We start from the raw sequence: 27,966 nt of genomic DNA, 5'->3' as shown, positions 1-27,966 counted from the left end.
AATATAAGAATCAACACTGTTTAATGAAGGTAGATGGAGAAATTTGACCATTTTTATTGCTGACTTATGCTAGTGAAGCATGTCAAGATAGTCAAGATCATCCATCCATCCATTTTCTGTACTAGTTAATCCTACACAGGGTCACTGAGATCCTGGAGCCTATCCCAGGGGACTCGGGGCACAAGGCAGAGGACATCCTGGATGCGGTGACAACCCACTGCAGGACACAATCGCACACACACTTACAGACAATTTAGAGATGCCAATCAGCCTTCACAGCATGTCGTTGGACTGGGGGAGGAAACAGGAGTACCCAGAGGAAACCCCTGAAGCACGGGCAGAACATGCAAACTCCACGCACACAGGGTGGACGTGCGAATCGAGCCCCCAACCCTGGCGGTGCGAGACAAAAGTGCTAACATCTAAGCCACCATGCCTCATATATCATATCATGTACCCTATTAATTTAAATAGGGCCTGCCTGAATATGACTCCTGGTGACATTTTAGAATATTAGCACACAAATTCAGTCTTTGATATATTTATTTTATATATTAATTTGTGTAATAAATGAATGAATGAAACAAAAGAGGAAATTGTGAGGACACAATTTGTAAATCCAGCCCAGGACCCCTAGTTCAGAAACCCCTGCCTTAAGAGTTCAGAATGTTCAGAGTTAAATGAAAACATTGGAGATACCTATTTAAAAATAATAATATTATTAATAATAAAAGATGGAGCTTTATGATATAACACGGTAGAAGGTGACAGTAGCTAGTAAGTTTCATGAACAGCAGTCGTGTGGCTGGGGCTGGGTGTTGAAGCGTGGGCTTTCAGACGTGAGTCATTCATTAGCAGTGACGCGGTGTAGGAGTCCGCGTGACTTCAGCGGTTGCCGTAGTTTCCGGTTGGCAGTGTGACGTAACGAAGGGCCAGAAGAATTTTACAAGCAAGATGGCGACTTCGGAGCCGGTAAGGGAGAAAGGGGTGCACCTAGTTTGCTCGTTTCATGCGTTTCTGAAATGACAAAGCTGATGTTCCTGTGTATTTCTGGGCTGTTTTCGCTCAGCTCATCTGAACAGTGGCGGTTCTAATGTCTGTGTGGGAAACGTTGGGGCGCGCGCTCTGCTTCTCAACTTGGGGTGGACGAGCACCGATGCTAAGCTATTGCTAGCTAATTATCTTCTAAATGGACTTGTTCGGGGGGCATTGCCTGTCGGCAGTTAGAGACACAACGGTGCTTATGGTGGACATTTTTTTTTAGCTCGCGTTAACACCTCATTTTCGGTCGTCCTGTTCGTTAGTTTTAAACGAATGCACTTGGTGTGTGTTTTTGCCGGCTTGTCGGTTATTTCTGGCCAGTTGGACACGTGTGTTGGCTGCAGCTTTTGCTAGCTCTCTTTTACAGGGGAACACCGTGCTGACCCCGGCACTCATTCACACCCATCCATAGGTTTAATCATCCTAGGCTTGAGAGTGCTTTAATTTTCTAGAACTTTTTTGCAGAAATATCTGGACGTGGTTTTGAGGCGCGGTGTTGTAGTTCTGAATGAACTCACATTAGCTAGCAGGCTAACATAGGATGAGCTGGATTCCTGATGAGCTGGATTGTTGTTCCGCCAGTAGAGGGTGTGTTGTATTTGGCAGATTGCTTTCTGAACGTATTCCCTCACACAAGCAGTGAGTGTAAATCTCTATGAACCCGGGATTATACGAGGAGAAGGAATTTTCCCAGTAGCTCTGTTTCCACTTCTCTAACTGATGCTTTTTATTATGGAGCCCTGCGTTGCTTAGTTATTCCTTCTACTTCATTTGCCGTGCTCTATATTTTTAAATGTTTCTAGGCCAAGTTCTCTAACCATAATTAAATGTGAAGATATGAATATTATGAATTCATGTTTACAGAATACATTTGAAATAATGATGTTGTTATTCATGCAGCGAGGACCTGAAAGTGAAGAGGGCTCGAGTGATAGTCCCACACCAGTTGCTGCCAGTCCTGAACAGTACATTAAACACCCTTTGCAAAACAGGTAACAGTACTTCTTGAAACAAAAACCACACACTACCTGAATTTCATACTGGCCTTGTTTCTCATTATCCATCCAGTTCGGGATTCCCCAATACGATACGGGTCAGGACCTTCCTGGCAACCTAGACAAGATAAAATGCTTCATGGCATCAGGTCCTACTTTCTCTTTCCTGCCATCATGTTCCTCACAGTGTCTGTCAGTTTGGCTTCTGCCACCATGGATTGTGTGTGTGAGATTGTGTGAGAGAGAGAGATACTGTAACAGTCTGTCACTTTGCTGTGCCCAGTAGGAAGTGCTGAGCACACATGATGAGTGATTGTGTTTCTAGAGCCGTCGGCCTTGTTGCTACACGCCGCTCAGCTTTGCACTCTCTCTGCACCAACGAGAAGCCGCACTCGTTCCGAGCGTCGCTTTGAATACCCTCTGTAGCATTTTATTTTATCATATTGAAATACTTTTATTTTAAAACATTACACAAACAAATTTAATGATGCTCATACAGAAAGAAAAAACACAGATGGAGAGAGAAAAAGATATCTATCTCCCTCCCTCCTACCCTCCTCCCAGGGTAGTGCACATAGAAACCAGTAGCATAGTTCATGAGCTGGAACTGCTACATATTCCAGTTAAAGTCTGTCTGATCATGCTCTAAAGTTTCTGTAGTTGAGTCTGATAAGGTGAAAAAAAGTATCTACGCTCCCTTTTACTGAAGCGCTTATTCTTTCAAATGGAACCGTTCTGAAAATCTGATAACATAATTACACTGATGGAGACTCGTCCTTAATCCAGCTAAGACAAAAAACCATCTTCGGCTAATGAAAAGCAACTTGCATGCCAGATTTGTCACCTGTTACAAGTGTCAAATCGTTCTGTATCAGTCTTAGGATAAAGAACCATGAGTCTGTACATACAGTATAAATAATATGGTTTTTAATTTCCTTTGGAACATACTCCAGAATTGACCGCACGGTGGCTTAGTGGCTAGCACGTTCACCTCACACCGCCAGGGTTGTGGGTTCGATTCCCGCGGCTCTGTGTGCGCGGAGTTTGCATGTTCTCCCCATGCTGCGGGGGTTTCCTCCGGGTACTCTGGTTTCCTCCCCCAGTCCAAAGACATGCATGGTAGGTTGATTGGCATGTCCGAAGTGTCCGTAGTGTGTGAATGGGTGCGAGTGTGTGTATCTGATTGTGCCCTGAGATAGACTGGCACGCTGTCCAGGGTGTACCCTGCCTTGTGCCCGATGCTCCCTGGGATAGGGATAGGCTTCAGGTTCCCCACGACCCTGAAAAGGAGTAAGCGGTAGAAGATGGATGGATGGATACTCCAGAATTGTCAGGCTGACTGACAAGTAGGGCTGGGCGATATATCGATATAATATCGACATCGTGACAAATGATTTCACGATACACTTTTCTGAGACATCGTTGCTATGGTTATGTGGTTTTTTTTTTTTTGTTTGTTTGTTTTTGTTTTTTTAATGAGTACAAATGAAATGGTGCTGAATTGATGCTGCTGATTTGACTTCATTTTTTTTCATACTTAAACTTCTTTGTCTTTTTAGGAACTTAAAATATCATCAAACTTGGTTAACTTTTTTTCCCCTGTGTATATTACTACTGTTTTCCAGACAGTTTGTTAGATAAATTACATATATAGACCAAAACCTCTGTAGCATTTGTAAACTTTTTTTTCTTTCTTTTTCTCTCGCTGGTTATTGGACTTTGGACCATTCTTGTTTTTATTTATGACCTGTATATGTATACCTTCACCCCCCCTTTCTGTCAGGATAAAGTATGCTATCTGAATAACGTTACTCTCAACAATGAATATTTCAACCACAGCAAGAGTTTTGCCATTAGGTACATTTATTTGTTTAACAATTCTGTAATCCTTTCATGTGATAAGTTTGAATATTTGTCTAATGTAGGGATTTAGTCCTTAGTTAATCTCTTACTCAAGTTTCCACTGTATCCTCTCTGCAGATGGGCTCTCTGGTATTTCAAAAATGATAAGACCAAAAGCTGGACAGAAAATCTGCGACTGATCTCCAAGTTCGACACAGTGGAAGATTTCTGGGCGTAAGTGCCACTTTGTAATTTGTAACTCTTACAGTACTCATGCTGTTCTTTTTAGTGTTGATTTGTCAAAACATTAAATAATCTCAGTCGTCTTAGAAATAATCTGTTTCTGTTCTGTTTTAATCTTACAGGTTATATAACCACATACAACAACCCAGTAAACTTGGATTCGGCTGTGATTACTGTTTATTTAAGGTATGCTAGAAAGACATTTTTGTTTCTTTTGACTGTAAAATGTCTGCACCAGCGTTCTGATCACACACTGTGTATGTTGTGGGTGCTCTGTGTCTCAGGATGGGATCAAGCCTATGTGGGAGGATGACAGGAATAAACTTGGAGGGAGGTGGTTGATGACGCTCAGCAAACAGCAGCGACACAATGACCTTGATCGCTACTGGATGGAGACGGTAAGCTTTTTTCTTTCCTCGAAGTGTTTTGTTTCTGAAGCAAAAGCCCTGTATCTTAATTATTTGTGCATTGTTTTAACATTGCTTTATTTGACCTGTTTTGCAGCTGTTGTGTTTAATTGGCGAGTCTTTTGATGAAGCCAGTGAGGATGTTTGTGGAGCGGTAGTTAATGTTCGTCCAAAGGGGGATAAAATATCCATCTGGACAGGCAACTGCCAAAATAAGGACGCTATTATGACGATAGGGTGAGTTATATTATTTTGTAGTTGTGTTTAAACTAATGTCAGCTATGAGCTTCTGTATGCAGCTTTCAGCTTCTGTATGCATGACCCTTGCCCACTAGGGGCTAATCACATTCAGGAGGAACTGAATATCACATTGTTTAATATTTTAGTTGTGACCAAATTTGTGTATTTGATCATTCCTGTAGCATTATTGTATTCTTCATCACACCTAGAGTTCTTTTCAGTCAGTTAGATCAATTCTCCATGTGTGACTATCAGTACGTTTACGTGGACAAAAATAATCCGATATCAACCCGATTAAGACAATACTCTGATTAAGAAACTATCATGTAAACAGCGATTATTGATGACCTTAATCCGGCTAAAGTCATACTCAAAGTGAACACAAATTGAATTAAGATGGGGAGTATTCCTGTTTTAGTTTCATTATCGACGTGCATTATAGACATGTACACACCTTAATCACACTATTAACACCGTGTGGGAGTTTTCACCGCATTTTGCGACAGGACCTATACACACACGGCAGAGCTCAATCTTTTGACAGCAAACGAGAGCACGGCTGCGTCCGAAATTGCGTACTTCCCTACTATATAGTCGGTGAGGTGCATGTATTTCAGCTTATATATATAAAAATTTATTTATTAGTGGGAATGTACGCGGATTCAGACGCAGCCCACGGCTTAAAGCAGTCATATATTTGCATGTATAGCATGACATAATTAACTGCACTTGGAAGTGTTCGTAAAATTAAAAATTAAACACCCAAAACTGTATACGGTACCATAACGAAGACGAACTGTATGTCGATACGTGAAATTCTGGAGGGAACGTCGGACTTCGTGGCATGGGGACATAATGATATGTGACGTTAATCGATCTATGTTCTATAACATGTAAAACAGGAACATGAAAGGTACTGTATCTCACAAAAGTGAGTACACCCCTCACAATTTTGTAAATATTTGATTATATCTTTTAATGTGACAACACTGAAGAAATGACACTTTGCTACAATGTAAAGTAGTGAGTGTAGAGCTTGTGTAACAGTGTAAATTTGCTGTCCCCTCAAAATAACTCAACACACAGCCATTAATGTCTAAACCGCTGGCAACAAAAGTGAGTACACCCCTAAGTGAAAATGTTCAAATTGGGCCCAGTTAGCCATTTTCCCTCCCCAGTGGCATGTGACTTGTTAGTGTTACAAGGTCTCAGGTGTGAATGGGGAGCAGGTGTGTTAAATTTGGTGTCATCGCTCTCACACTCCCTCACTGGTCACTGGACGTTCAACATGGCACCTCATGGCAAAGAACTCTCTGAGGATCTGAAAAAAATAATTGTTGCTCTACATAAAGATGGCCTAGGCTATAAGAATATTGCCAAGACCCTGACACTGAGCTGCAGCACGGTGGCCAAGACCATACGGCGGTTTAACAGGACAGGTTCCACTCAGAACAGGCCTCGCCATGGTCGACCAAAGAAGATGAGTGCACCTGCTCAGCGTCATATCCAGAGGTTATCTTTGGGAAATAGACGCATGAGTGCTGCCAGCATTGCTGCAGAGGTTGAAGGGGTGGGGGGTCAGCCTGTCAGTGCTCAGACCATACGCCGCACACTGCATCAAATTGGTCTGCATGGCTGTCGTCCCAGAAGGAAGCCTCTTCTAAAGATGATGCACAAGAAAGCCCGCAAACAGTTTGCTGAAGACAAGCAGACTAAGGACATGGATTACTGGAGCCATGTCCTGTGGTCTGATGAGACCAAGATAAACTTATTTGGTTCAGATGGTGTCAAGCGTGTGTGGCGGCAACCAGGTGAGGTGTACAAAAACAAGTGTGTCTTGCCTACAGTCAAGCATGGTGGTGGGAGTGTTATGGTCTGGGGATGCATGAGTGCTGCTGGCACTGGGGAGCTACAGTTCATTGAGGGAACCATGAATGCCAACATGTACTTTGGAATGCCTTCGGAGACTGGGCCGCAGGGCAGTATTCCAGCATGATAACGACCCCAAACACACCTCCAAGACGATCACTGCCTTGCTAAAAAAAGCTGAGGGTGAAGGTGATGGACTGGCCAAGCATGTCTCCAGACTTAAACCCTATTGAGCATCTGTGGGGCATCCTCAAATGGAAGGTGGAGGAGCACAAGGTCTCTAACATCCACCAACTCCGTGATGTCGTCATGGAGGAGTGGAAGAGGACTCCAGTGGCAACCTGTGAAGCTCTGGTGAACTCCATGCCCAAGAAGGTTAAGGCAGTGCTGGAAAATAATGGTGGCCACACAAAATATTGACAGTTTGGGGGCCAATTTGGACATTTTCACTTAGGGGTGTACTCACTTTTGTTGCCAGTGGTTTAGACATTAATGGCTATGTGTTGAGTTATTTTGAGGGGATTTAGAACTTTATTATAAACAAATTTACACTATTACACAAGCTCTACACTGACTACTTTACATTGTAGCAAAGTGTCATTTCTTCAGTGTTGTCACATGAAAAGATATAATCAAATATTTACAAACATGTGAGGGGTGTACTCACTTTTGAGATACTGTATATTCTAAGAGCAACTCATGTAAACACCTCAATCAGAATATTGTCTTACTCAGAATAAGGTCAATAATTAGATTATTGCTATCCATGTAAGCGTGGTCTATATGTGACGCATACTTGTGTTTCTTCCTTTCATACAGGCAACAATACAAAGAGCGCCTGAATCTCCCCATCAAAAACATTCTTGGATACCAGTCCCACGATGACACCTCTAGCAAAAGTGGCTCTACGACAAAGAACATGTATTCGGTTTGAAGAAGACTTTCAAGTTGTAGGTTTATAAAATTACAAATTTGCATCACATTACTATGTTTAAGTTGTCAACTGCTGTAGTGTCCTTCCTTTTAAAAAAAAGAAAAAAAAGAAAGAAAAATGTTAAACATGTGCATTTGTAGTACTCCATTCTAAATGAACCAAGAATATCTAATGGTTTCGACCTATGAGAGGGACTGCATCAGCTGAAGCTGTGTGAATCTTGCTAGGTGATATTTTAGAATATTTAGACATTGTGCTAACTAATAAAAATGCCCTAGCTGAAAAGATTTATGGCTTAGATTGAAAAGACAGTTCTTTCCCTTATCCTTTCTTTTTCTCATGCTTCTTGATATGAAAATCATATGGAAAAAAAAATAACTATGATAACACAAGGACAAAAGAACCGACAGCTTAATTCACACATTTTATGGGCCACGACCATTTTAACATGCTTTGGTTAGAGGTATTTGGTATGAGACATGATTGCAGCGGTGCCTGTGGAGAGAATATCATAAAGGTTTGCAACAAACGAGCTTCAGTTGCTCTCCAGGTTTGAGATTTGGATGAGCGGCCAATTATTGTTTCAGCTATGGAAACAGCTGTGGAGTCTTGCTTGTGGACCTCCTTTCAACTTTTGTGTTGGCCCCACATTTATTTATGACGTACACATTGCCATTGAGCTACCTAGTAAGAGGATGACTAAAAGCCCTATTTTTGTTTTCCATTATTATTTGCCTTCCTTTTGTTTTTGAAGTTGTTAGCAATGTGGACTACTGCTTAATACAGAACATTTTTACAGTGAATTATATCGTAAATACATATACAGCCATGCTTTTAGATGTGCTTTTCACTTTTCCTCTTACAATCAGCATTGTAAACATCTCATTTGCAGCATTTTGGGTGAATTAAAATGAAGACAAATACTCATTTTGAATTTATTTTGCTCATAATGTATCTATCTTGTAATTCCAGGATGTATATTACCTTCTTTCAAAGTAAAGATGACATGCTTTGCATTAACAAAGTAGTTTGTGCTGTTTCTTCACTCAGAGAATATTAATGAAATATGTACTTCAAAGCATATCACAGTGTAAATTCAGTTTGTGTTACTTCATGAGTCATGGGTATATATATATATATATATATATATATATATATATATATATATATATATATATATATATATATATATATATATATATATATATATATATATATATATATATATATATATATATATATATTCTAATTAAAGCTCAAATGCGTTGGTCATACTTGTGATATTAGCCACTGATGTCAATGTATACCACACCTATTATCCTCTGGCAACTTGACAGAAAAATACCTTGCCATCCATCTGTTTGTATACCAATGTAATTGTGTAAATAGAGATGGTAGTAGAAAATAAACAAAAAACGGAAAATACACCTGTCTATTGAACACAAGTTTCTAATTTACAGTCAATAAACAGTGATTTAACCTGCTTCGTGTTTATAGAGTAGCATAAAAGAATAGCCTTACATAAAAGAATCATTGCTTACTTTGGGTTTTTTGGTTCCAGAACACCTGTGAGCAGTAAGTTCAATCAACCTTCTATTGATAGCTCTGAGTTAATGTGCGTGCACGGCGAATACATATAGACATTGTCAGTGGATCCTGAAGACATTGTTCAGGAGTCACCAGGGAAACCCAGGGTGAGAAAAAGCGAGCAGTATACATTAGTGAAGCGGAGTTTGAGGTTTTTAATTAGACCCTTGTATTTAATAGATAAATCTTTACTTTTAAGGGCGCTCGGTGGTTTGCACGTTCGCTTCACACCTCCAGGGTTGGGGGTTCGATTCCCACCACAACCCTGTATATGCAAAGTCTACATGTTCTCCCGGTGCTTCGGGGGTTTCCTCCAGGTACTCTGGTTTCCTTCCCCAATCTTAAGACATGCATTGTAGGTTGATTGGCATGTCTAAAAGTGTCCTTAGTGTATGAATAGGTGTGTGAATATGTGTATGATTGTGCCCTGTGATGGACTGGCACCCCATCCAGGGTGTCCCCCACCCGGTGCCCCATGCCTCCTGGGATAGGCTCCAGGTTCCCTGTGACCCAGTAAGGATAAGCTGTACAGTATATGAATGGAGGGATCTTTACTTTTAGCCCTCCATCAGTTTCTTTACATTGTACATAGTACATTAGCTAATAATACATAGGATTAATAGTTTATCAGGTGTAATCCTTCTGGATCTAGAGAACTTGGAACCAAGTCAAAATGAAAATGAACCACAACAACATTCTCGAAAAACTTAATATTTAATTAGCTACCTAAACTGTAACCTGACTACTTCGGCCAACAGGAAGAAGGCTGAGGCCTGTAAAATGGGTGCGGGACCACCACCACCTTCACTCACTCCGGCTGAGGAGCTGGCACTGTCCCTTAATCAAGGGCGACCCATGGTCGATGGGATTCCAGGGGCAGTTCATCAGAGTCAACTACCTCCCATGACAAGTGGCTTGGTCAAATGTAGTTATAACATTAGTACTAATGACTGAAGTTTCCAGTGACGCATCCTTAGACACTCAAGATGACCATAAACATTGCCACTGTTTGGAAAAATGCATTTTGAAATAACACTTTATTGTCAATGTTTCACTTGTGTAGTATGCATGCTTATTTTATGTTACTGCATATGGTGCGTACACTCTTAATTGTAGTGCCCTATTAGATCAAATGGCGTTAAAAAAGCTGAACATAATAAAGGCCAGTCTTGAAACTGAATTGCTGGAGCACTGGCTAAAGGTGAGCAAAGTATTGTATTTGCTTAGTGATGATGATGATGATTATTATTAGTCATTTATTGTTGAATGGTAAAGTAATAAATACAAATGTCTTTTTCAATTACATGAAATAAAGAAACCATGAACCACACTTGACAATTCCAGAAAGCAGTTTATGCGACGTACCTGGATAAGTTTATTTCCCATAGGGAAATAAGTAGATATAATTATAATTCAGTAACCTGAAGAACCACCATTAGCAACAATAACTTGAAAAACATTTCCTGTAGTTTAAAGTCTCTCACATTATTTTTGAGAAATTTTGGCCCACTATTCTTTATAACATTGCTTCAGTTCATTGCTGTTTGAGGGCATTTATTTATGCACAGCTCCCTTAAGATCCCATCACAGCATCTCAGTAGGTTGAGGTCTGGACTTCGACTTGGCCATTCCAACACCTTCATTTTTTATTATTATATTTTGTCTTTAGACATTCAGATGTCGTTTTTCTGGAGTGCTTGGGATCACTGTCCTGTTGCATGACCTAATTTCGAACCAGCTGAAGCTGCCGGACAGATGGCTTCACATTGTCTTAAGATTAGACCAGATTTTTCTGGTATAAAGTAAAGTTCATCAATCAATGACTCCAAGTTTCCCAGCTCCTGTGGCTGCAAAACAAGCCTCAATCATCACTCCTCCACCACCATGCTTGACAGTTGGTATGTGGGGTTTTGGTTTCATTTTTGTCAAACATGGTGCTGGGCACAGTAACCAAAAATGTCCACCTTGTCCTTGTTCCAGAACTTTTGTAGTTGGCTCAGATGCAAAATTTTCAAATCAAAGTCTTGCTCCATATTCTTTTCGGAGAGAATGAATCATTTTTCTAGCCACCCTTCCATGCAAGCCATACTTGTTCAGCCTTTTTCTGATTGTGCTGTCATGAACGTAAACATTTAATGTGCTTACAAATGCCTGTAGGTCACATGATGTAGCTCTTGGGTTTTTCTTTTTATCTGTGAGCATCAGATCTGACCTTGGACTGAATTTGCCGGGACACCCACTCTTGGAAAGATTGGACTATTGAAGGCTCACCATTTGTAAACAGTCCTTATCGTTGTAGAATGGTCATGACTGATGTCCTTTCTTCAAGGAACGATGTAGACACATACCTGAGTGCTCCAGAACAACAACCAACCAAAGGGTCTGCTTTTATAGAGGTAGTCACACTTCTTGATGACTTGATATGTATTTCATTAGTAACACCTGGCTGCTAACTATTCTCTTAATGATTGTGAAAGTTGGAAGGGTGTGTACTTATTTATTCCCACCTGTTTTCTGAATGTTGGATGACTGTTGGATGAGTTGTCACCTGAAGGATTTGTTTGTTTGTAGAAATTCTTTTTCCTATGACTATGTTTAAATACTGATAAGATTGTAAAACCTGCTAAACATTACACATCAACGGCTTGTGCACCACACCTAAACGCCTCATTACGTAAAGAATCTATTCTATGTGCTGAATCTTGGCAAACATTAGTGGCTGAAACACAGAGCAGAAAATTACAGTTCCAGTCAGATACTGTTGACTTGTCAAAAAAGCCCGGCTTTTAACTAAGTATGCACTGTTTATTGTCTAGTCATTTATTCATTCAGTCATCTTCAGTAAACACTTCATCCTGGCAAGGTTTGCGGTGGATCTGGAGCCTTTTCCACGATCTCTGAGGTTAATAGACATATTATTCACACACTTATTCATACCGAAAAGCAATTACTGGCATGTTTACATTCCCAAAAACTGATCTGCAAGTTAGGCTTCTACCTTTAAACATCTCCTCAAATTACAACACATTTAGCAATGTAAGCCGTTGGGTGGAGATACATTTTGCAATTCCTTAACCAGGAGCACATAATTACATCACAAAAACAAGACAGGGGCTATCTGAATATACAAAGCATTAATATGGATCATGATCAAATGAAGAGTCAAACACAACAGTTCAATTTATTGGTCTTTAAATTAATTCAGTTTGGTAGCTACTCAATGTTGTCTTGGGTAGATGAGAGTTCCTTATCTACATTGCAGACTATACTGATATGCCTAGGTTTCTCAAAACATATTAAATATGCTTTATCCAATCATCACAAAATTTACATCCCGATCATCTACATATAATATAAATGTATGTCTATAAAATTGTTCAGTGTTAGAGGTATTTTGTGATTTGATAAGACTATAGTTACTACCGAGTGAGAATTCTTGATCTTATACAGCCTGTGTGTATTTAACCTTTACAGAATACTGCAGGTGTGAAATTCCAACCAAGGCTGAGGTTTGCATTTGTGCAAAAAATATGCTTACATGCCTGAGTTACAGGATGGTTTACAGGTTTGCCTCTCTAACGATCTCTCTAAACTTTCTGGTTTGAAAACCAGCTCCTAAGAAATAACAAAAGAGTGGGCAAAATGTCAGCCATTTTGTCAGGACAAAATGATGGTGTTCTCTTCATCACTGTTTGAGAGAAGTACTGAAAGCATTGCAGAAGAGAAGAAATAAAACTCCACAGCATAGCTGAATTCGAAGAGCTCCAGGTTCAAGCTGAGTGTCCACTCAAAAATCGCAGAGATATGCCTGTAGTAGAAGTCCTTCTGAGTAAAGAAGACGCAATCTGACACAAGTAGAGGTTAAGGAACAAGTTCTAAGGAATGTATAAAAGAACACCAAATAATTTTGCCATACTAGGTCTGCAAGTTGCACATGTTGGCTTGTCCTTAAGCATAAAGACTGAGAACGTGGCATACTCTGGCAATATGTTAGTTATTTTGGTGGAGCAATCTACAGACCTCCTGCTGATCTCTACTGATTTATACCTCATTCCTGGTGGTGGGACACCTGGGTCAGGATATGGGGTGACTCTGCTAGCATGGCTTCTATGCATCAACAGATGTGGTTAGGGATGCACTAGCAATTAAGAGGTGTGAATCAACACAAGTTGCATGTGTAACTGAAGTTCTATGAACCTCAGATAAGCACCAGGGTTTGTGTGTTGGCACAGTGACATGTTTCTAGGGAATTATGTGCTGGATGATGGTTTTTATTGCAAACACTGTGTCATACATCACTAGGTGGTTTTGTTGGAAGGTCTTAGCATGCAAGTGCACATGCAAAAGATATCCAGATGATTCAATTGCTAAGAACGGTTTTCCACTCAAGTCTCCATCAATGTACAGCTGATAGCTTCAACATAATAGACTTTAAGTTAAATCTATAATGAATTCAGAAATGACTCTGATGCTCATACTCATAAGTAGCTAATAAGTTCCTGTTTACACAATTGCACTTTTTGACAGTTATAGAAGGGAAATTATTTATAATCGCACTATTCGGTGTCACCTAGATGAGGATGGGTTTCCTTTTCAGTCTGGTTCCCCTACAGGTTTCTTCCTCTTGTCATCTCAAGGAGTTTTTCCTCGTCATTGTCACCTCTGGCATGCTCATTAGGGACAAATTTCTTAATTTAAAATTTATATTCAGAATCTCTATAAAGCTGTTTTGTGGTGATTTCCATTGTTAAAAGCACTTTATGAATCAAACTGCATTGAATTGAATTGCGTTTTACAACACTCCTGCAAGTTCATGAAACAGTTTAATACCATACAGTATGTAACTAGTGTCTTCTGTCCCAGAAATAAATAAAAGCATATGGCACAGCCAGCTGGTTTCTTGTCACACCAGCACTTAACAGTGCTGCACATATAATGCATACACTTAGACAGGATACAGAGGACGGTCAGTGTGACCTGGATGCTGGAGAACACGATGCGTATTGGGTAGAGGGTGCGCTCTAGTCCAGTGAGCATGCACCTGCTTGTCAGAAATGTGAGCAGCACTGTGTAGAAGCAGATACACACAAAGCTCAAAGCAGCACCTAGGTTATGCAGAAACATCAGTTCTGCTGGCTACAGGAAGAACAAAAAAAACACAAGGACACAATCATTTAATGTTCTTAAATAGGTTTTGTTTTGGAGATTCAGTTGTGTAATGTAGGTGACAGTAATGCAGCTAGGAGGAACATTTCGTTATTGAATGCTGTATTTACTGTTCTGTTTTCATTAAAGCACTGCAATGTACACACAGATTGTGCTGTCTTAGTATTTTATGAAAGACAGTAAGAGAAATTAACATTTTTGGCCACATTCCAAAGTTAATGTTTTCAGATTTGTACCTGAAGATCTATATTCCCACTGAATTCAAGTACAGCACACACTGCTTTAATCTTTAAAATCTCTTAATTGCAGTGTGTAACAACTAGGGCAGGAATTAGAGCAACTGTAGGAATGCAGCCTGATCTAATTTCAGATTAGGCAAGCGTTTTAAACATTATGTAGTAATATTTCTATAATTGTTATTATGACCTTAATACTTGGTAAATCTGGTTCTTCATGATTTACCCATGCACACACAATTTTAGAGTACAACAACAACAACAACAACAAAACACAGTTCAGAGCTAATAAGCTATTCCTGTTTTATATGGGTGTTAGAAATCAATAGATAAACCAATAAATATTGCTTTAAATCACTTACTAATTAATACTTACATTGCAGTTTCCAGCCACAAAGGCACCAACTCCAGCAATACAACCAAAGACCATGGCACATTTACTGAGGATGGAGTGCATATTGCACTTCTTCAGGATATGCGCATGATGGAAAATACTGAAAACCACAACTAGACAAAAGGAGAGAATGTACAGTATCATTCATTCATTTTCACAGTGGACACCAAGCCTATCCCAGGAACACTGGGCATGAGGCAGAAATACAACCCGTATGGGGTGTTTTGCTGTAATGCACTAAAGGCATTTTGGTTGTTTTATTATTTATCATTTGAATCATGTGTGATGCTGTTAATCGTAGCATGAAATAAACATCATTACATCATGAAGAAAAAAAAAGAAATACACCCTGTATGGGATGTCAAGCCATCACAGGGCACTATGCACACACAATGTACAGTATACTATAGCTTTTTCACATGTGGCATTCTCTTTGCCACTAATGGTCATAAATCAACTTTCTTATTTTATATATTGACATACATATATACTTTCATAGCATGGCCTCTGCTTGAACTGATCTACGTCACTGTAAATTCAGAATTAACATGTATCATAATGGCTATGGCACTCACATAAAAATGAAGCCCCATTGATTGTAGCACTAAACAGGGAATTTTCTGGAAAGTGGGTTCCACTTCCACTAAAATGTAAGAAGAAAAAAAAAAGTGTGTTAAGACTGGCATGACAAACCCAAAGTGGCAGAACTCCAAAATGTTTATGGGAATAATGTCTGGCTAACCTTATGGTGGGTATGTTATTTCCTGTGCAGCATATTTCTGTTTCATTTGTCATACATGAGTTGCTGTATTCCCTGGAAAAAGAGATTTATTGATGAATAAAACACTGATTTATTTCATGTAGCTTATTAACAGGTCAGGGTCACAGTGGAAACACTCTGCACAAGGCAGGACAACACACTGGACAAGACACCAGTCCATCACAGGGCATCACACATTCACACCTTTTAATTAGAAGTCAGTCCAACAACATGGTGTGTTTTTGGGAGGTTGGACGAAAATAGAAACCTGAATGTACATGGGAAACATAGGAGAAACTCCACACAGACAATGAATACTTCTCTTGTTCAAATCCCACAGCTGTGAGGCAAACAGTACACTCTTAAAACAGATGTGTTAAAAATAACATCATGTGTGAATTTAACACCTCTGCATGTCTAGTTAAGGACAACACATTTTGTGTTGTTTTCAACACAATCAGTGTGTTAGTACATTTAACACATGCTGTGTGTTAGTACATTTCCACACAAAAATAACACAGATGTGTTGTTTATACTTTTTCCGTACAATTATCCTAAAATGCAATTTGTTTGTATGTTAAAATTCTACTTCTAATTCTACTGTTAAAATGCTCACAAAATAAAACAAACAATTGCATGAAATTCAGGGGACATTTATTAAAGTCATGAAAACATTTGACAGATGTAAGAATTGGAGTTGATGCATCTTCTTACAAATCTCCCTGCCATCTGGAAAGACAGGAGTCCCACTGCCTTCCATTTGAAAAGCTGTAAAAGAGCAAAAAGAGTGTTGGTTAATTGTTAGCTACAAAATATGAACAAATGCCTTTGGGCTTCAACTAAGAAACTGCATTACAGTATCTCAAATTGTGTAAGTTTTGAAATGTAACTTCCACTCTGCTAATGAACAGACTCACCAGGAAAATCTGGCTAACTTGCGTATATTTAATTTCCTGAGTTTAGCACCTCACTGCCAATTTCTTTTGCACGACCTAATTAAGGTCAATATTACAATATTACAGAGATAGTGGAAAGCATTACAACTTAAACCCCATCCTCTCTTTTTGTCACGTTAACCTTGTGAAGAATTTTGGCCTCGACATTACTGAGCTAGCTAAGTTCTGTTAGCCACTGACTGTCTGCACCTGTTACCCAGCATTAACACTCACCGAATACATGAAGAAACACGGCTCTAACCCATCCTCCTAATGCTAATTAGTACAGCTTCCCTTGTCTAAAACACTTGCTAAATGTAGTTAATGTTAACCCACTCTCTGTATAACATCATGGTGAATATCTGTAATGTTAGGTTATCATTAACTCTCAAAAAGTTAATGGGCATATCTAACATTACTTCAAGCTGTATGCTAAAGTAATGTTATCAACTCAGGTGAGCATCTAGGTTAGTATCACTCATCCCTACTTTGATTGGTGACAGCATCCAGCTAGCTAACCCCAACTCAGAGCCTCAGATAAGATGCAGAGCCAGAGAATTATAAAATAACCTCAGTCCATATTTCACAGCCAACATAAACACATGACACCAGTAGTGTAACGCCAACACTGAAGAAGTAGTACATGATATTCACGTCTGAAGCCTTCGCGATATTTAAAGTTAATTATCACGTTCTGAATTACTGTTTTCCAATAAATACATTTTTGAGAGCTCCCTGCCTAAATATCACAAACTCACTCAGACATTTTGAGCAATGTTAATGCTAAATAGTGATGAACACTAACTTACCTGTGGTCATTTGGTTTCCTCGCCTCAAAACTCCAACTCCGCAGTCACAATCAAAAGGTCAAAGCAACAAACATTCACTTTGAGACGAGTTCAGAGTTGGATGATGATGTCGACAGTGCAGTCCGCAACATGACTGAACAATAATTTAACACATGTTGTGTTGATCACCCATGTGAAATTTTTTAAACACATTTATTGGATAATTTACCACAGCGTGTGTTGAAATAGTAATAACACAAAAAGTGTGTAGGGTATTAACACATTCTTTCGGAGAGTGTACATTCTGCGTCACTGCCGTGTTTTTTTTTCTGGCAAATATAAAAATATAATAAAACATTTGAAGGTCATGGTGATCTTCATGTATCAACAACTACATAGAAAATTCCAGCAGTGCGACCTGAGTGAATCAGTAATTCACAGCTATGGCATTGTAATCACTGAAGAAATGTTAGCCTTGTACTACTGGTACATCACTGTACAGACACAAAATACGAACTCAGTTTATCAACTACGTTTGATACAAATGGAAAAACATGATAACGTGGTAAGAATTATTAGGACATACCAATTACTGAGTGAGCAGATGTGGTGGAATTTTAATGCAAGTCCATACCTGCAAAAACAGTTTATATGTATAAAAACAGATACATGAGCAAAAAAAAAAAAGATCAACATCTATTAAACACAGTTCTGTATAAATATTATGTATTTCCTGCTAGCATACAAATTTATTCTTTATTTACATGAAGCCAAGCCCTCAACAGCAGTCTAAGTGAATGGTTAATGATTAACCCGGAACTCAGAGATAGAAGACGGTATCAGATGTACACAGTTAGAGACTTTCTGAGCACCATCAGAAGAAAAATTACAGGAAAATCCATCTCCTGTCCTACTGAATTATGTGGATCACTTAAATCATACAGTTAAACCGGCAGCGACAAAACAAGACAGGTGAGAATTCATCTAAGAAAGACAATATAATGGAAGCTTTGCCTTTGTTTTTATATTTCTGTATTGAAGTGTATTCAGTGAGTAAAGGCTATTAGAGTATGTCATGTCATATTTCATATTTTAAGAACCTAAAACACCTTTTAATTAATTGTTGTTGGGCTTGCTAAAATTTGGTTACAAGACACAACCCGAATACAAAAAAACATGGAAAATTGTATTTTTCCTGAATCAAAAGGGACATTTTATATACTGCTCCCTCCCTTAGCACTATTGTACTTCAGAAGGAAGCTTGACCATTTCTCTCTAATATAATAAATAATTTACACAGGTTAGACAGAGCAGATTACTAGAAGATCTCAAGTTAATATTTACACTTTCATAAACACCATATTATACTGAATTTGACTTACACTGTCCAGCATCCGATGAATGAGACAGCACTGAGACTGATGGGTAAAATAATCCAGAAGGCCATGTGTCTTCAGGTGAGTTACCAAATGATTTAGGAGATCTGATTCTGAGCTTGTCAGTAATTCTCTTCCCAGTAGATGTTAACCAGCCATGTACTGTGTCATCTTCATTGTGTTCCTATTCTCATCACCTCTGTAAGCATAAAAGTTCTCCAAAATGGCCTTACCGGTTAACCATGTCTTCTACCAACCAAACTACATTCTTCAGTGGCTCCACTTTGATAGATTTAAAACACTATACCTCCTTTAACCACTCCTTGAAAAACATCATCCTGTAAGAAAGCAGGAATGAGAACATTTGGGCTGGGTCAACTCAGCTTTATCTTACTGTTTGCTCAGGCCTAATGGTTCTTCATTCAGTTTCCACTCTCCTCACTAAGCACATTGCATAGTGATAATAGTAAACGACGTTTGCTAGCAGTGTTCAAAACTCAGGTTTTTAAAACGTGCTGGACAAAATAAAACGTCTTTGTTTTTTTGTTTGTTTTTTCATGCCTTCTTTCCTATACATCAGCAGAACAGGGCGTTTTGATTGGGGAGCACACGGGCAACCGTGTGTTTTAACGTTTCAAACCGAAGTGATGAAGAATTACATTAAAGGGCACTTCTATATAACAAATGAAAGATCCACTATATTCAGAAATATTCAATTGTAATTAAAAACGAATAGTGTTTTGATGTAGAGTATGTTTTCCCCACTACATTTCAGCTATAAAATATGAAACGCCTAGGAATTTTTTGTTGATTAGTCCAGTTACTGGTTTTGTTTACATGAGTGTCAGCGACTGTGCAACAGAAAACACCGGCTTCGGCGCTATTATAAACAAACAAACAAATAAATAAATAAATACATGTGAGCTCCAAATGGCCGTAAATTTCAACCCCTATACAAGGACCCTTCACAGTCCCTACTGCGTAAAGCAGTATTGGGAAGGAAGTAGGGAATAGGGTGCGTCCCAAAACTCTAAAGTAGTGCTGTATAAAACTATAAAACTGTGCCTTGTTCACCATATACTGCACTATTTTCATGATCCGCCATTTTGTAGTGCTGTCCAATTCCCCCCTTTGTGGTTAATCAGTATCTTTATGAATGATTAGTTTCTCATACTGAAAGCATGACCTAATCTAATGTATCACTTATTATTCTTATTTTAAAAATGATTCTACTTTATTCTAATAAAAACCTATCTATCTGTGTGTACTCATCACTTCTCATTGCATTTTTTGTGCATATTTTTATAATGAATATTTTTATTCCAGCTGTATCCATTTTTTGTTTAGCCTAATTAAGATGTTTCTTTTTGAATATGTGCTTCATATTTTCTTGTTAACAAACGGGTACGTCTTTAAAGACTGTGAACTTGAGTTCGGCACCGCACAATCATCTCAGAGTAAATGACATAGCGTGTGTTATTTATTAAGGACCCCAGAAGTAGTTGACTATTCAACTGCCCTGTGAAAACAAATAACATATTGTTTCCAAGTAATGGTTCATAGGAATTCAAACGCTTCAATTTCAATCATTTTCAATGCTTCGTGCTTCAAAACAAATAAACTATGATATCTATCATAAGTACCGAGAAATACAGGAGAAATATAAGTAGTAGCTAACGTTGGGTCCTAATGATCAAAACAGTCAACATGGCAGCGGTTTTCAGACGCACTGTCCTGAAGCTCTTACAGTTGCAGGAGTCTTCGCATTGCGTTAGGTTTGTGACTAAAAAATAGACAGATTCTTCTAGATGTTTATGAATATTTACACTCTTAACTATTGCGTTAAGGAAGAATGACTATAATGGAATAACGCTGTTTACCATAGCAGGGAGTTTAATGGACGAAGTTAGCTAACTAGCGGGACTGATGCGGACAACGTTAGCTCGTTAAATTACCCTAGTTGTCGCTCGTGTTAACTTACATCTTTAGACACGAAACACACAGTTTAGGTTCATAAGTAATCGAAATGCAATGTTATTTTTACAATAATAGACTAGATAAAAAAAATAGGTTCACTGTTGTGTTATTTCTGTTAGTTCAGGTAACGTTATCTTTTTTCTTTTTTTCCCCCCAGCATCACTAAACTAAACACACCGATATAAACAGTGGTTACTTCCGGTGTACAAATGACAGTAGTAAGTAGCAAAGATTAGTAAAACACGAATAAAAGCCCCCGAAAAGATAGTGTTTCACAATACACAATTTATTGCTATTTGTATTTCTCCATGAAATGTCCGTTACAGATGTATGTGAGTCTGTAATGTCATTCTCCTAATGAAAGGATGTTTACTTTGAATAATCTTCTGCATATTAACACACAAGTTTTCATTTGTCTATAAGTTCTCGTGTGTGTGTGTGTGTGTGTGTGTTAGGGATGGGCGATATGGACTTAAAACTATAACACGATATTTTCTGGTATTTATTGCGCTAAGGGTATACAATATAGTACCATTCACCCCTGTTTTTAGCTACAAGTGACAGCTTCATGCAGTCTTGAGAGCCTCAGAAACACAAACATTGATCTAAAAGTAAAACTGATTATCTCTACATTTCCAGATTGTAGAGGTAGCTCCTGGTTTAGCGATAAACTCCTCAGCTTCACGTCCGTCTTCCGCCATGCTTGTTTTCGCTCTGCACGTGAGATGTGCATAGGTCCTAGACCGTCGCACACGAAAATACGTCATCAACTATGCTTTATCTTTATTATCGCAGGAAGACTCATTCTTATTGTGGGGAGAATTTCTATCGGTATATCACAAACGATAAGATATCTCCCATCCTGTGTGTGTCTGTGTCTGTGGGAGTGTGGTGTGTGTTTGTACCCCCACTCACACATTGTGTAGTCTGTGCTTGCTATGACATTTAGTATAGCACTTAAAATCACATTCATGCATTCAATAAGTGTGGTCATAAATTTGACCTTCTCTCTCATCTCTAATTGTCTAGAATGTAGTTTAGTGCAGTTAAGTGTTCAGTTTCTGAGCCAGAGAAGAGTGGTTAAAGCAGGCGGAGATGATGGTAGTACAGATGTGTGCTTCCTGCCCTCGTGATAGAGGATTCTTAATTCTGAATTCCACATACAAGTTCAACAGTTATGGTTTTGAAAAATAAAATAAAAAAGATATGAATAATTAATAGATATTAATAGAAATGTACCTTACTGCACTGATGCATAACAATGTTACAGGAATGCATATTAGGTACAATCTGTTTATCTTATTTCATGCATTTGTGGCTGAATTTATGGGGTAAAGCTTGCTTTAAACTTATGCTTAATTGTCTTAGGGGTTTTTTAAATGGCTGAAACGTTTTACTACTAATTTCATAATGGGAATGTCATTTGGATTAGCAAATAACAAAGAAATAAAATAATCTCCATAGGTTTTCAGTGAAAGATAGAAGTCAGTACCGCTCGCTGTGGTCAGTCCAGAATCACCATATACAAGCTCAACTGTCACAGAACAAACCATGCTCAGGTGAGAATTTTAAGCCTCCGTATATTTCATATTAAATGCTATATGTGTCTTTAGATAAAATGCAGATGCCATGTCATCCCCCATTGCTGGAAATAAATTGCCTAGATTGGTTCTTACAGCCTGGTGTTTTTCTAAAGACAACGTGTGCTTTGTTTTACAGTACGATGGCTGTCAGTTTTTACAGAAGACACACCAAACCCCAGAAGTATAAAGTTCCTACCTGGGAAGCCTGTGCTGGGAACAGGAAGTCTAGACTTCCCAACTTCAGGTTCTGCAGAGTGTTCTTCTTTAGCCAGGTAACATCTTTAAATGAGCTTGTGCTTCTTTTTGTTCTGATCAGAACAAATGTAGTCCCTGCAAAAAAAAAATAAATAATTTTGATATAGTAAATGTAATTAAATCATGGAATTGAGAATATTTTAATGCACTTCTGTTCTGCTGGGTAAGTGTGAAATTACAGTCAGACAGAGAACATTTCCAACGTAGACAAGAGTGAAGGACAGCTTATCTGTGTTTATCACTTAATGTTATGCCTGGTCAGTTTGTCCTTGTTCTTTTGGTTCCCCTTGAGTGAAGAAGTAGTCTGTACTTTCTTAACTTGGTTGTGTGTCGTTTCATGGGACACTGATTAGGCACAATATTTTCCCCATTGTTTCTGCAGGAATCTTTTTCAGGTTGAAGGGGTGAAAAGTGTGTTTTTTGGCCCTGATTTCATCACAATTACAAAGGTATCAGTCAAATGTTGATGGTAATTCTATTTATGTTGATTTTTGTAAAAACAGCAACAGTAGATGAAACAGAGTTAATGCCTTCATTACTTCTGATCCTAGATGGATGGTGTTGAGTGGGCACCAGTTAAACGGCATGCGATTGAGATCATCGCAAAGTTCTTTGAAAGTGGAGAACCTGTAATAACAGGAGTAACACATCCAGAGAACAGTAAGTAAAGCACTGCAGGGCTTAGTGGAACAGCTCTGGTAATTGGAGTTATTCCAGAACAGAGATGCAGTGCTATTAACATTCACCATATTTCTTTGTAGCTTTTCAAAGAAATGTTTCATTGTAAAGCCAGATTACTCCTTTAGCCAAAATATAATTCATCAGCCAATCGAGACATTTTTGGATATTTGAGGTATGTCTTGCCCAAGAGTTCCTAGATAAAAATAATGAACGTATACAGTATCTCAAGCAAAAAATTTTTTTATTATTTATTTATTTATTTATTTATTTTATTTTTTAAAAAATAGATGCTCAGGTTTTGACACACTTGGCTTGGCACATAACATGACACAGACTTGCAAGAAACCTCCAAAACCTCACCTTGTAGCTAAATGCTGCTGTGGGGAAGCCATCTTGAACAACCAGAATCACTCTTTCCCTCAGAGAAAATTGGTATTGTTCCCTGGGAGACACGAGTCTCTAGTTGTATTGATTCAGAAAGCTAGAAGTTATACGGATAATACATTGAACCTCCATTTGTAAGTGCAGACTCTCTGTGGTATTTTACAATATCATGTACTTAAAAAGTAGCTCGTGTGGCATAAAAATACTGTGAAGCAGGTATATGATAATTTTGGCCATGTAAAGGATTTTGTCCTTGATAGACTACTAGCAGCATTGGTCTTGTTGCTCCAGTACTCTAGTGGTTATGGCTGACATCAGAAATTGTGTAAATTACTAACTCTGTCGTGTTGAGAGATTTTATATTTTCATCTATCTGGTTTCTGCTTTTGCAGATGTGTCAGAGGAGGATGATGAGATCGTCGCAATGATTAAAGAGCTTTTAGACACTCGAATCAGGTAACTCATGTTAACATAATTGTGTGCATAAATGACTTGTAAGTATAATATTCAGTACCCTGACTTCTGAAAAATGATTTCCATTTTGCAGGCTATTACCTGCCGGGCTAATAGCTGAGCAAGTTCTTTGGCAAGCCCAGTAAAACTGGAAGTATAGCACAGTGACTTGTGTACCAAGACACTAAACAGGGCCTAGTAATGATTGATATTAGTGCAGCCTTACACGCAACAGCTGCTAATGTGCCCATACACTAAACAGGCCCAAATCATCCCTTTTTAGAAGTGCAGAAATAGGCTAAGCCATTATGTAATGTTAAAATATACTGGAAAATGTTTAAATACACTGCATTTTTAGAGTTTAACGTTTGCTGTTGTAAGTATGTAAATGGTAGAAATAAGTAGATACGTAGGATAAATTTGCCATACGTCTTTTTATTTTTCAAACGTACCACACTACTTTTATACACATCCCAAAAACTTTATTATACTTTTTTTGTGTGTGTGTAAGAGGTTGCTGCATTATGGATATTCAATTCAACATTATTGTCATTATACCAATACATCAATTATATATCCATCCATCATGTTTTGAAATTATGTCCGTTAAGTAGTTCTAATGTTAATGCATGGTACTGTCATAGTTGTCTGCCTATTAAGTAGACTACACAGACTTTGCTTTAACAAACAGATAAACGTTTACATTGATAGCAGTGAAGGTTTTTTTTTTTTTTTTTTTTAAATCAGAGAATCATCATAATGACTAGCGTGTACTGTACCGTAGTGTTATTGATGCATGCCACCCCCAGTTTCCAACCTTCCGTTAAGAACAGAAAAGCTATCTACTAGTGTCCTCTTGTGGATGACTATTCAGGTCCATAAGCAAATATATAAAACATTGTTACTGAACAGAATTCAAAAGGAGTAGAGCCCACCTTCATTTCAGATGAATTTTTCAAGAAAAAAAATGTATGCATCCCCTGTTAAATATCTGAAAGCTTCAAATTAAACACTAAGAACCTGTTAACGTTAGTAAAGTTGCCAATGAACTGTGCTATATTTCCATTTTTACTAAGATGGAACCAAAGTACAACTGCTACAACTGCTACAACTGCCTATGGTTTAAAGAACAATTTGGCTTATTCCTTGAAGCTATTGTTTGCTCTATGTGACTCGTGTGAAACATGATCCCAGCAAAGGATCCTCGAAAAGCATCTTGATGTGTTCCATGGTTCTCAGGCCTACTGTACAGGAGGATGGTGGTGATGTTATCTTTAAGGGCTTTGAGGATGGCACAGTGAAGCTGAAGCTTGTTGGCTCTTGCACAGGCTGTCCCAGTTCTACAGTTACTCTGAAAAGCGGCATTCAGAACATGCTGCAGTTCTACATCCCAGAGGTGGATGATGTTGAACAGGTGAGAGGCACAATTCTTGTCATGGGCCCTACAACATGGCCACAGAGATTCTATGTGGGAAAAGGGTTTTAATGCCTTACTTCAAGACAGCGTCTGTACGCCTCACACATTTCTCTGTTCCATTTGTTCAGGTGGTGGATGAAGTGGATGAAATCAACATGAAGGAGTTTTTAGAACTGGAGAAAAAATTAAAAGATTCGTAGTCCCAGCTTGTTTTGATGACCTGCAGAGAGAAAGACCAAGAACATCGACCAGTGGCCATTATACCCAGTTGTAATAGTATACTGATCTCTAAGTAATTATTCATCTTACTTTATCCTGGTCAGGGTAATGGTGGATTTGGAGACAACCCTAGGAACACTAGGCATGAGGTGCGAATACATCCTCGATGGGATGCCAGTTCGTTGCAGAGCACTGTGCGCATACACACACACACACACATTTGCATGTTCACACACTTACTCACATTTTTGGTTATACAATAATTAACAGTACACAAAAACTTCATAATAAAGGTTATAAATTATGCATTGTAGAACATAATAAGTCAAAGTTTTTTTTGTTTTTTATTTTTTATTAACAAAGCTATACTACAAGTTCTCATTTACTTTTTTATTTCAGCATACCCATGGTTTAACCCTACATTGTATATAATGTAAGATAGCCTTTAAAGACAGGACTGAATACCTATTGTGCTGAATAGAGCTATTTAATAATGTAATAATGTAAATGCCTGAATTATCCACTAAACATAACAAAGCAAATATAATTCTGGTGTAGCTTGAAGTGTATTGCATTCTATTCACAATTGTCAAACAACAAAAACCTGTCTGTTGTTCTGCTTTTAGTGCTTTAGTGCAGTATTGTAAATATCACTTTGAAACTGTAAAGCGTTGACCCTGAATCCAGGCAACTGTCTGTGGAGTTTTGTATGTTCTCCCCATGTTCATATAGGCCAAGCACAGCGCCTTGCGATCCAGGGTGTATTAATACCTCATATTTAGTGTTCTGGCTTTGGATTTGCTATGACCCTGACCAGAATAAAGATGTTATTGAAAATTAATGAGCGAATCAGTGTGTATTTTGCAAAGTGGTAGGATTTATGATGCATAACATGATTCATAATACACATTATTAAAAGTAGTACAAGTGTAAGCAAGTTTACATTCTGGCTATTCTTCAGGTTATATGAAATACACCAAAAAATTAAACGTTAAGGGGGATGGTGAAGGTTTATTGTTACTGTTACTTTGCAAGTTTGTTGCACTTTATACAAGTGAAGGATCAAACCCAAACTATTGCAGCTATTAGCCTGATAAATGGGTGCCTGTCTCAATCTTTTGGAAACTGGCTATTCAACATGGAGTCACTGGAGTTAGTCTTTTCTTCAAATATTTGTCACTGTGCATAAATAATTATTCTGACCTGAGAGTATTAAAAGATCGAAATAAATAAAAGTTTAAGACATAAGATAATTCTTATGTTGGTAAAGGGACATCAACTGATTTGAAAAAGTAAATATTTCTGTGAAACCTGGTTTTAATTTCATGATTTATTAAAGAAAATAATTTAGGGGAAAATGCACATTTTGAAATGTACTATAATTAGTTACTGTTTTAGAAGAGCATGAATGTGTATACTGGTCAAACAATATAGTAAATAATAACCAACATGTAGAGATGATTAAATCAAATCCTATGAAATGTTCAGTGCACCCAGAGAAAATGGTTCCTCATGAGTTATTGTGGGATTCTAAGCCTATAAGCGACAAAAAAGGTTTAACGCAGGGCCCTTGTTTTTTTTTTGTTTTGATTGTTTGTTTGTTTGTTTGTTTGCTTTGTTTAAATGTGCATTAGACATTTATAACATGTTACAATCCAGCCAGCCATCCATTTTCTGTCCAGCTTATCATATACAGGGTCTCAGGGGAGCCTGGAGCCTATCCCATGGAACTCAGGGTACAAGGCTGCTGACACCTTGGACGGGGTGCCAATCCATCACAGGGCACAATCATGCCCTCACACACCCATTCACACACTATGGACAAATTGGAAATGCCAGATAGTCTACAGCGAATGTCTTTGGACTGGGTGGAGGAAACCCCTGAGGCATAGAGAGAACACGCAAGCACACAGGGCGGAGGTGGGATTCAAACCCCCAACACTGGAGGTGAGGCAAACGTGCTAACCACATGGCACCATACCCCCTTGTTGCGATCAATGACTGTAAATAAGTCCTTGGCACTGGAATAAAGTTGGTTTGACGTTGGACGTTCGATATTAGCAGATATGCGGAAATTAAGGGACCATCTCTAAAGGTACATACAACATTGTTATACACATTTCTAACTTCAGTAGCATTCGAAGAGAATGATGTACAGTCACACAACCAACTGGAAAGTGTTCA

At 38.4% G+C, this 27,966-nt stretch overlaps 3 protein-coding genes across 6 annotated transcripts; 2 read left to right on the top strand and 1 right to left on the bottom strand.

Moving 5' to 3' along the window:
• The first annotated feature begins 947 nt into the window (after nt 1-947).
• Nucleotides 948-8,595, top strand: eif4e1c (eukaryotic translation initiation factor 4E family member 1c). 2 transcript variants are annotated; one of them, NM_001200641.2, is made up of 7 exons: nt 948-972; nt 1,942-2,033; nt 4,017-4,112; nt 4,244-4,307; nt 4,406-4,519; nt 4,626-4,765; nt 7,457-7,669. In NM_001200641.2, exons 1-7 carry the CDS (start codon nt 955-957, stop codon nt 7,569-7,571), a joined length of 639 nt encoding a protein of 212 aa, NP_001187570.1. In that variant the 5' UTR covers nt 948-954; the 3' UTR covers nt 7,572-7,669. The 2 variants fall into 2 exon arrangements, with proteins under 2 accessions (NP_001187570.1, XP_053534649.1); XM_053678674.1 differs by lacking the exon at nt 948-972 and adding an exon at nt 1,175-1,237 and having other exon boundaries at nt 7,457-8,595.
• Nucleotides 8,596-12,313: 3,718 nt separating this feature from the next.
• Nucleotides 12,314-19,187, bottom strand: si:dkey-228d14.5 (Frag1/DRAM/Sfk1 family protein). 3 transcript variants are annotated; one of them, XM_053679663.1, is made up of 9 exons: nt 18,820-19,186; nt 18,024-18,071; nt 17,459-17,591; nt 15,919-16,482; nt 15,697-15,768; nt 15,530-15,597; nt 14,937-15,067; nt 14,117-14,294; nt 12,314-13,003 (listed from the first exon to the last, which is right to left on the bottom strand). In XM_053679663.1, the coding sequence occupies exons 5-9, from the start codon at nt 15,747-15,749 to the stop codon at nt 12,816-12,818; spliced, it is 618 nt and encodes a 205-aa protein (XP_053535638.1). In that variant the 5' UTR covers nt 15,750-15,768; nt 15,919-16,482; nt 17,459-17,591; nt 18,024-18,071; nt 18,820-19,186; the 3' UTR covers nt 12,314-12,815. The 3 variants fall into 3 exon arrangements, with proteins under 3 accessions (XP_053535638.1, XP_053535639.1, XP_017318746.2); XM_053679664.1 differs by having other exon boundaries at nt 15,919-17,591; XM_017463257.3 differs by lacking the exons at nt 15,919-16,482; nt 17,459-17,591 and having other exon boundaries at nt 18,820-19,187.
• Nucleotides 19,188-20,520: 1,333 nt separating this feature from the next.
• zgc:110319 (NifU family protein) lies at nt 20,521-26,623 on the top strand. The gene is made up of 8 exons (XM_053679662.1): nt 20,521-20,588; nt 22,255-22,349; nt 22,510-22,645; nt 23,011-23,077; nt 23,180-23,288; nt 24,086-24,149; nt 25,386-25,560; nt 25,692-26,623. The coding sequence occupies exons 1-8, from the start codon at nt 20,521-20,523 to the stop codon at nt 25,761-25,763; spliced, it is 786 nt and encodes a 261-aa protein (XP_053535637.1). The 3' UTR covers nt 25,764-26,623.
• Nucleotides 26,624-27,966: the final 1,343 nt, after the last annotated feature.

The sequence above is a fragment of the Ictalurus punctatus genome, chromosome 3 (assembly GCF_001660625.3).
Source record: "Ictalurus punctatus breed USDA103 chromosome 3, Coco_2.0, whole genome shotgun sequence".
Taxonomy (NCBI): Eukaryota; Metazoa; Chordata; class Actinopteri; order Siluriformes; family Ictaluridae; genus Ictalurus; species Ictalurus punctatus.
The sequence above is the reverse complement of the archived record's forward strand: the minus strand, read 5'-3'. Positions and strand labels throughout refer to the sequence as shown.

Coding starts and splice junctions, on each gene's coding strand:
- eif4e1c (XM_053678674.1), top strand. CDS start 1,190: ATGGACTTGTTCGGGGGGCATTGCCTGTCGGCAGTTAGAGACACAACG. Junction 4,308..4,405: donor GTGATTACTGTTTATTTAAG/GTATGCTAGAAA, acceptor TCTGTGTCTCAG/GATGGGATCAAGCCTATGTG. Junction 4,766..7,456: donor GACGCTATTATGACGATAGG/GTGAGTTATATT, acceptor CCTTTCATACAG/GCAACAATACAAAGAGCGCC.
- si:dkey-228d14.5 (XM_017463257.3), bottom strand. CDS start 18,884: ATGGCCTTCTGGATTATTTTACCCATCAGTCTCAGTGCTGTCTCATTC. Junction 18,072..18,819: donor TTCATCGGATGCTGGACAGT/GTAAGTCAAATT, acceptor CTGTTTTTGCAG/GTATGGACTTGCATTAAAAT. Junction 15,769..18,023: donor ATCTGCTCACTCAGTAATTG/GTATGTCCTAAT, acceptor CTCTTTTTCCAG/GGAATACAGCAACTCATGTA.
- zgc:110319 (XM_053679662.1), top strand. CDS start 20,521: ATGGCAGCGGTTTTCAGACGCACTGTCCTGAAGCTCTTACAGTTGCAG. Junction 20,589..22,254: donor GAGTCTTCGCATTGCGTTAG/GTTTGTGACTAA, acceptor TAATCTCCATAG/GTTTTCAGTGAAAGATAGAA. Junction 24,150..25,385: donor CTTTTAGACACTCGAATCAG/GTAACTCATGTT, acceptor CATGGTTCTCAG/GCCTACTGTACAGGAGGATG.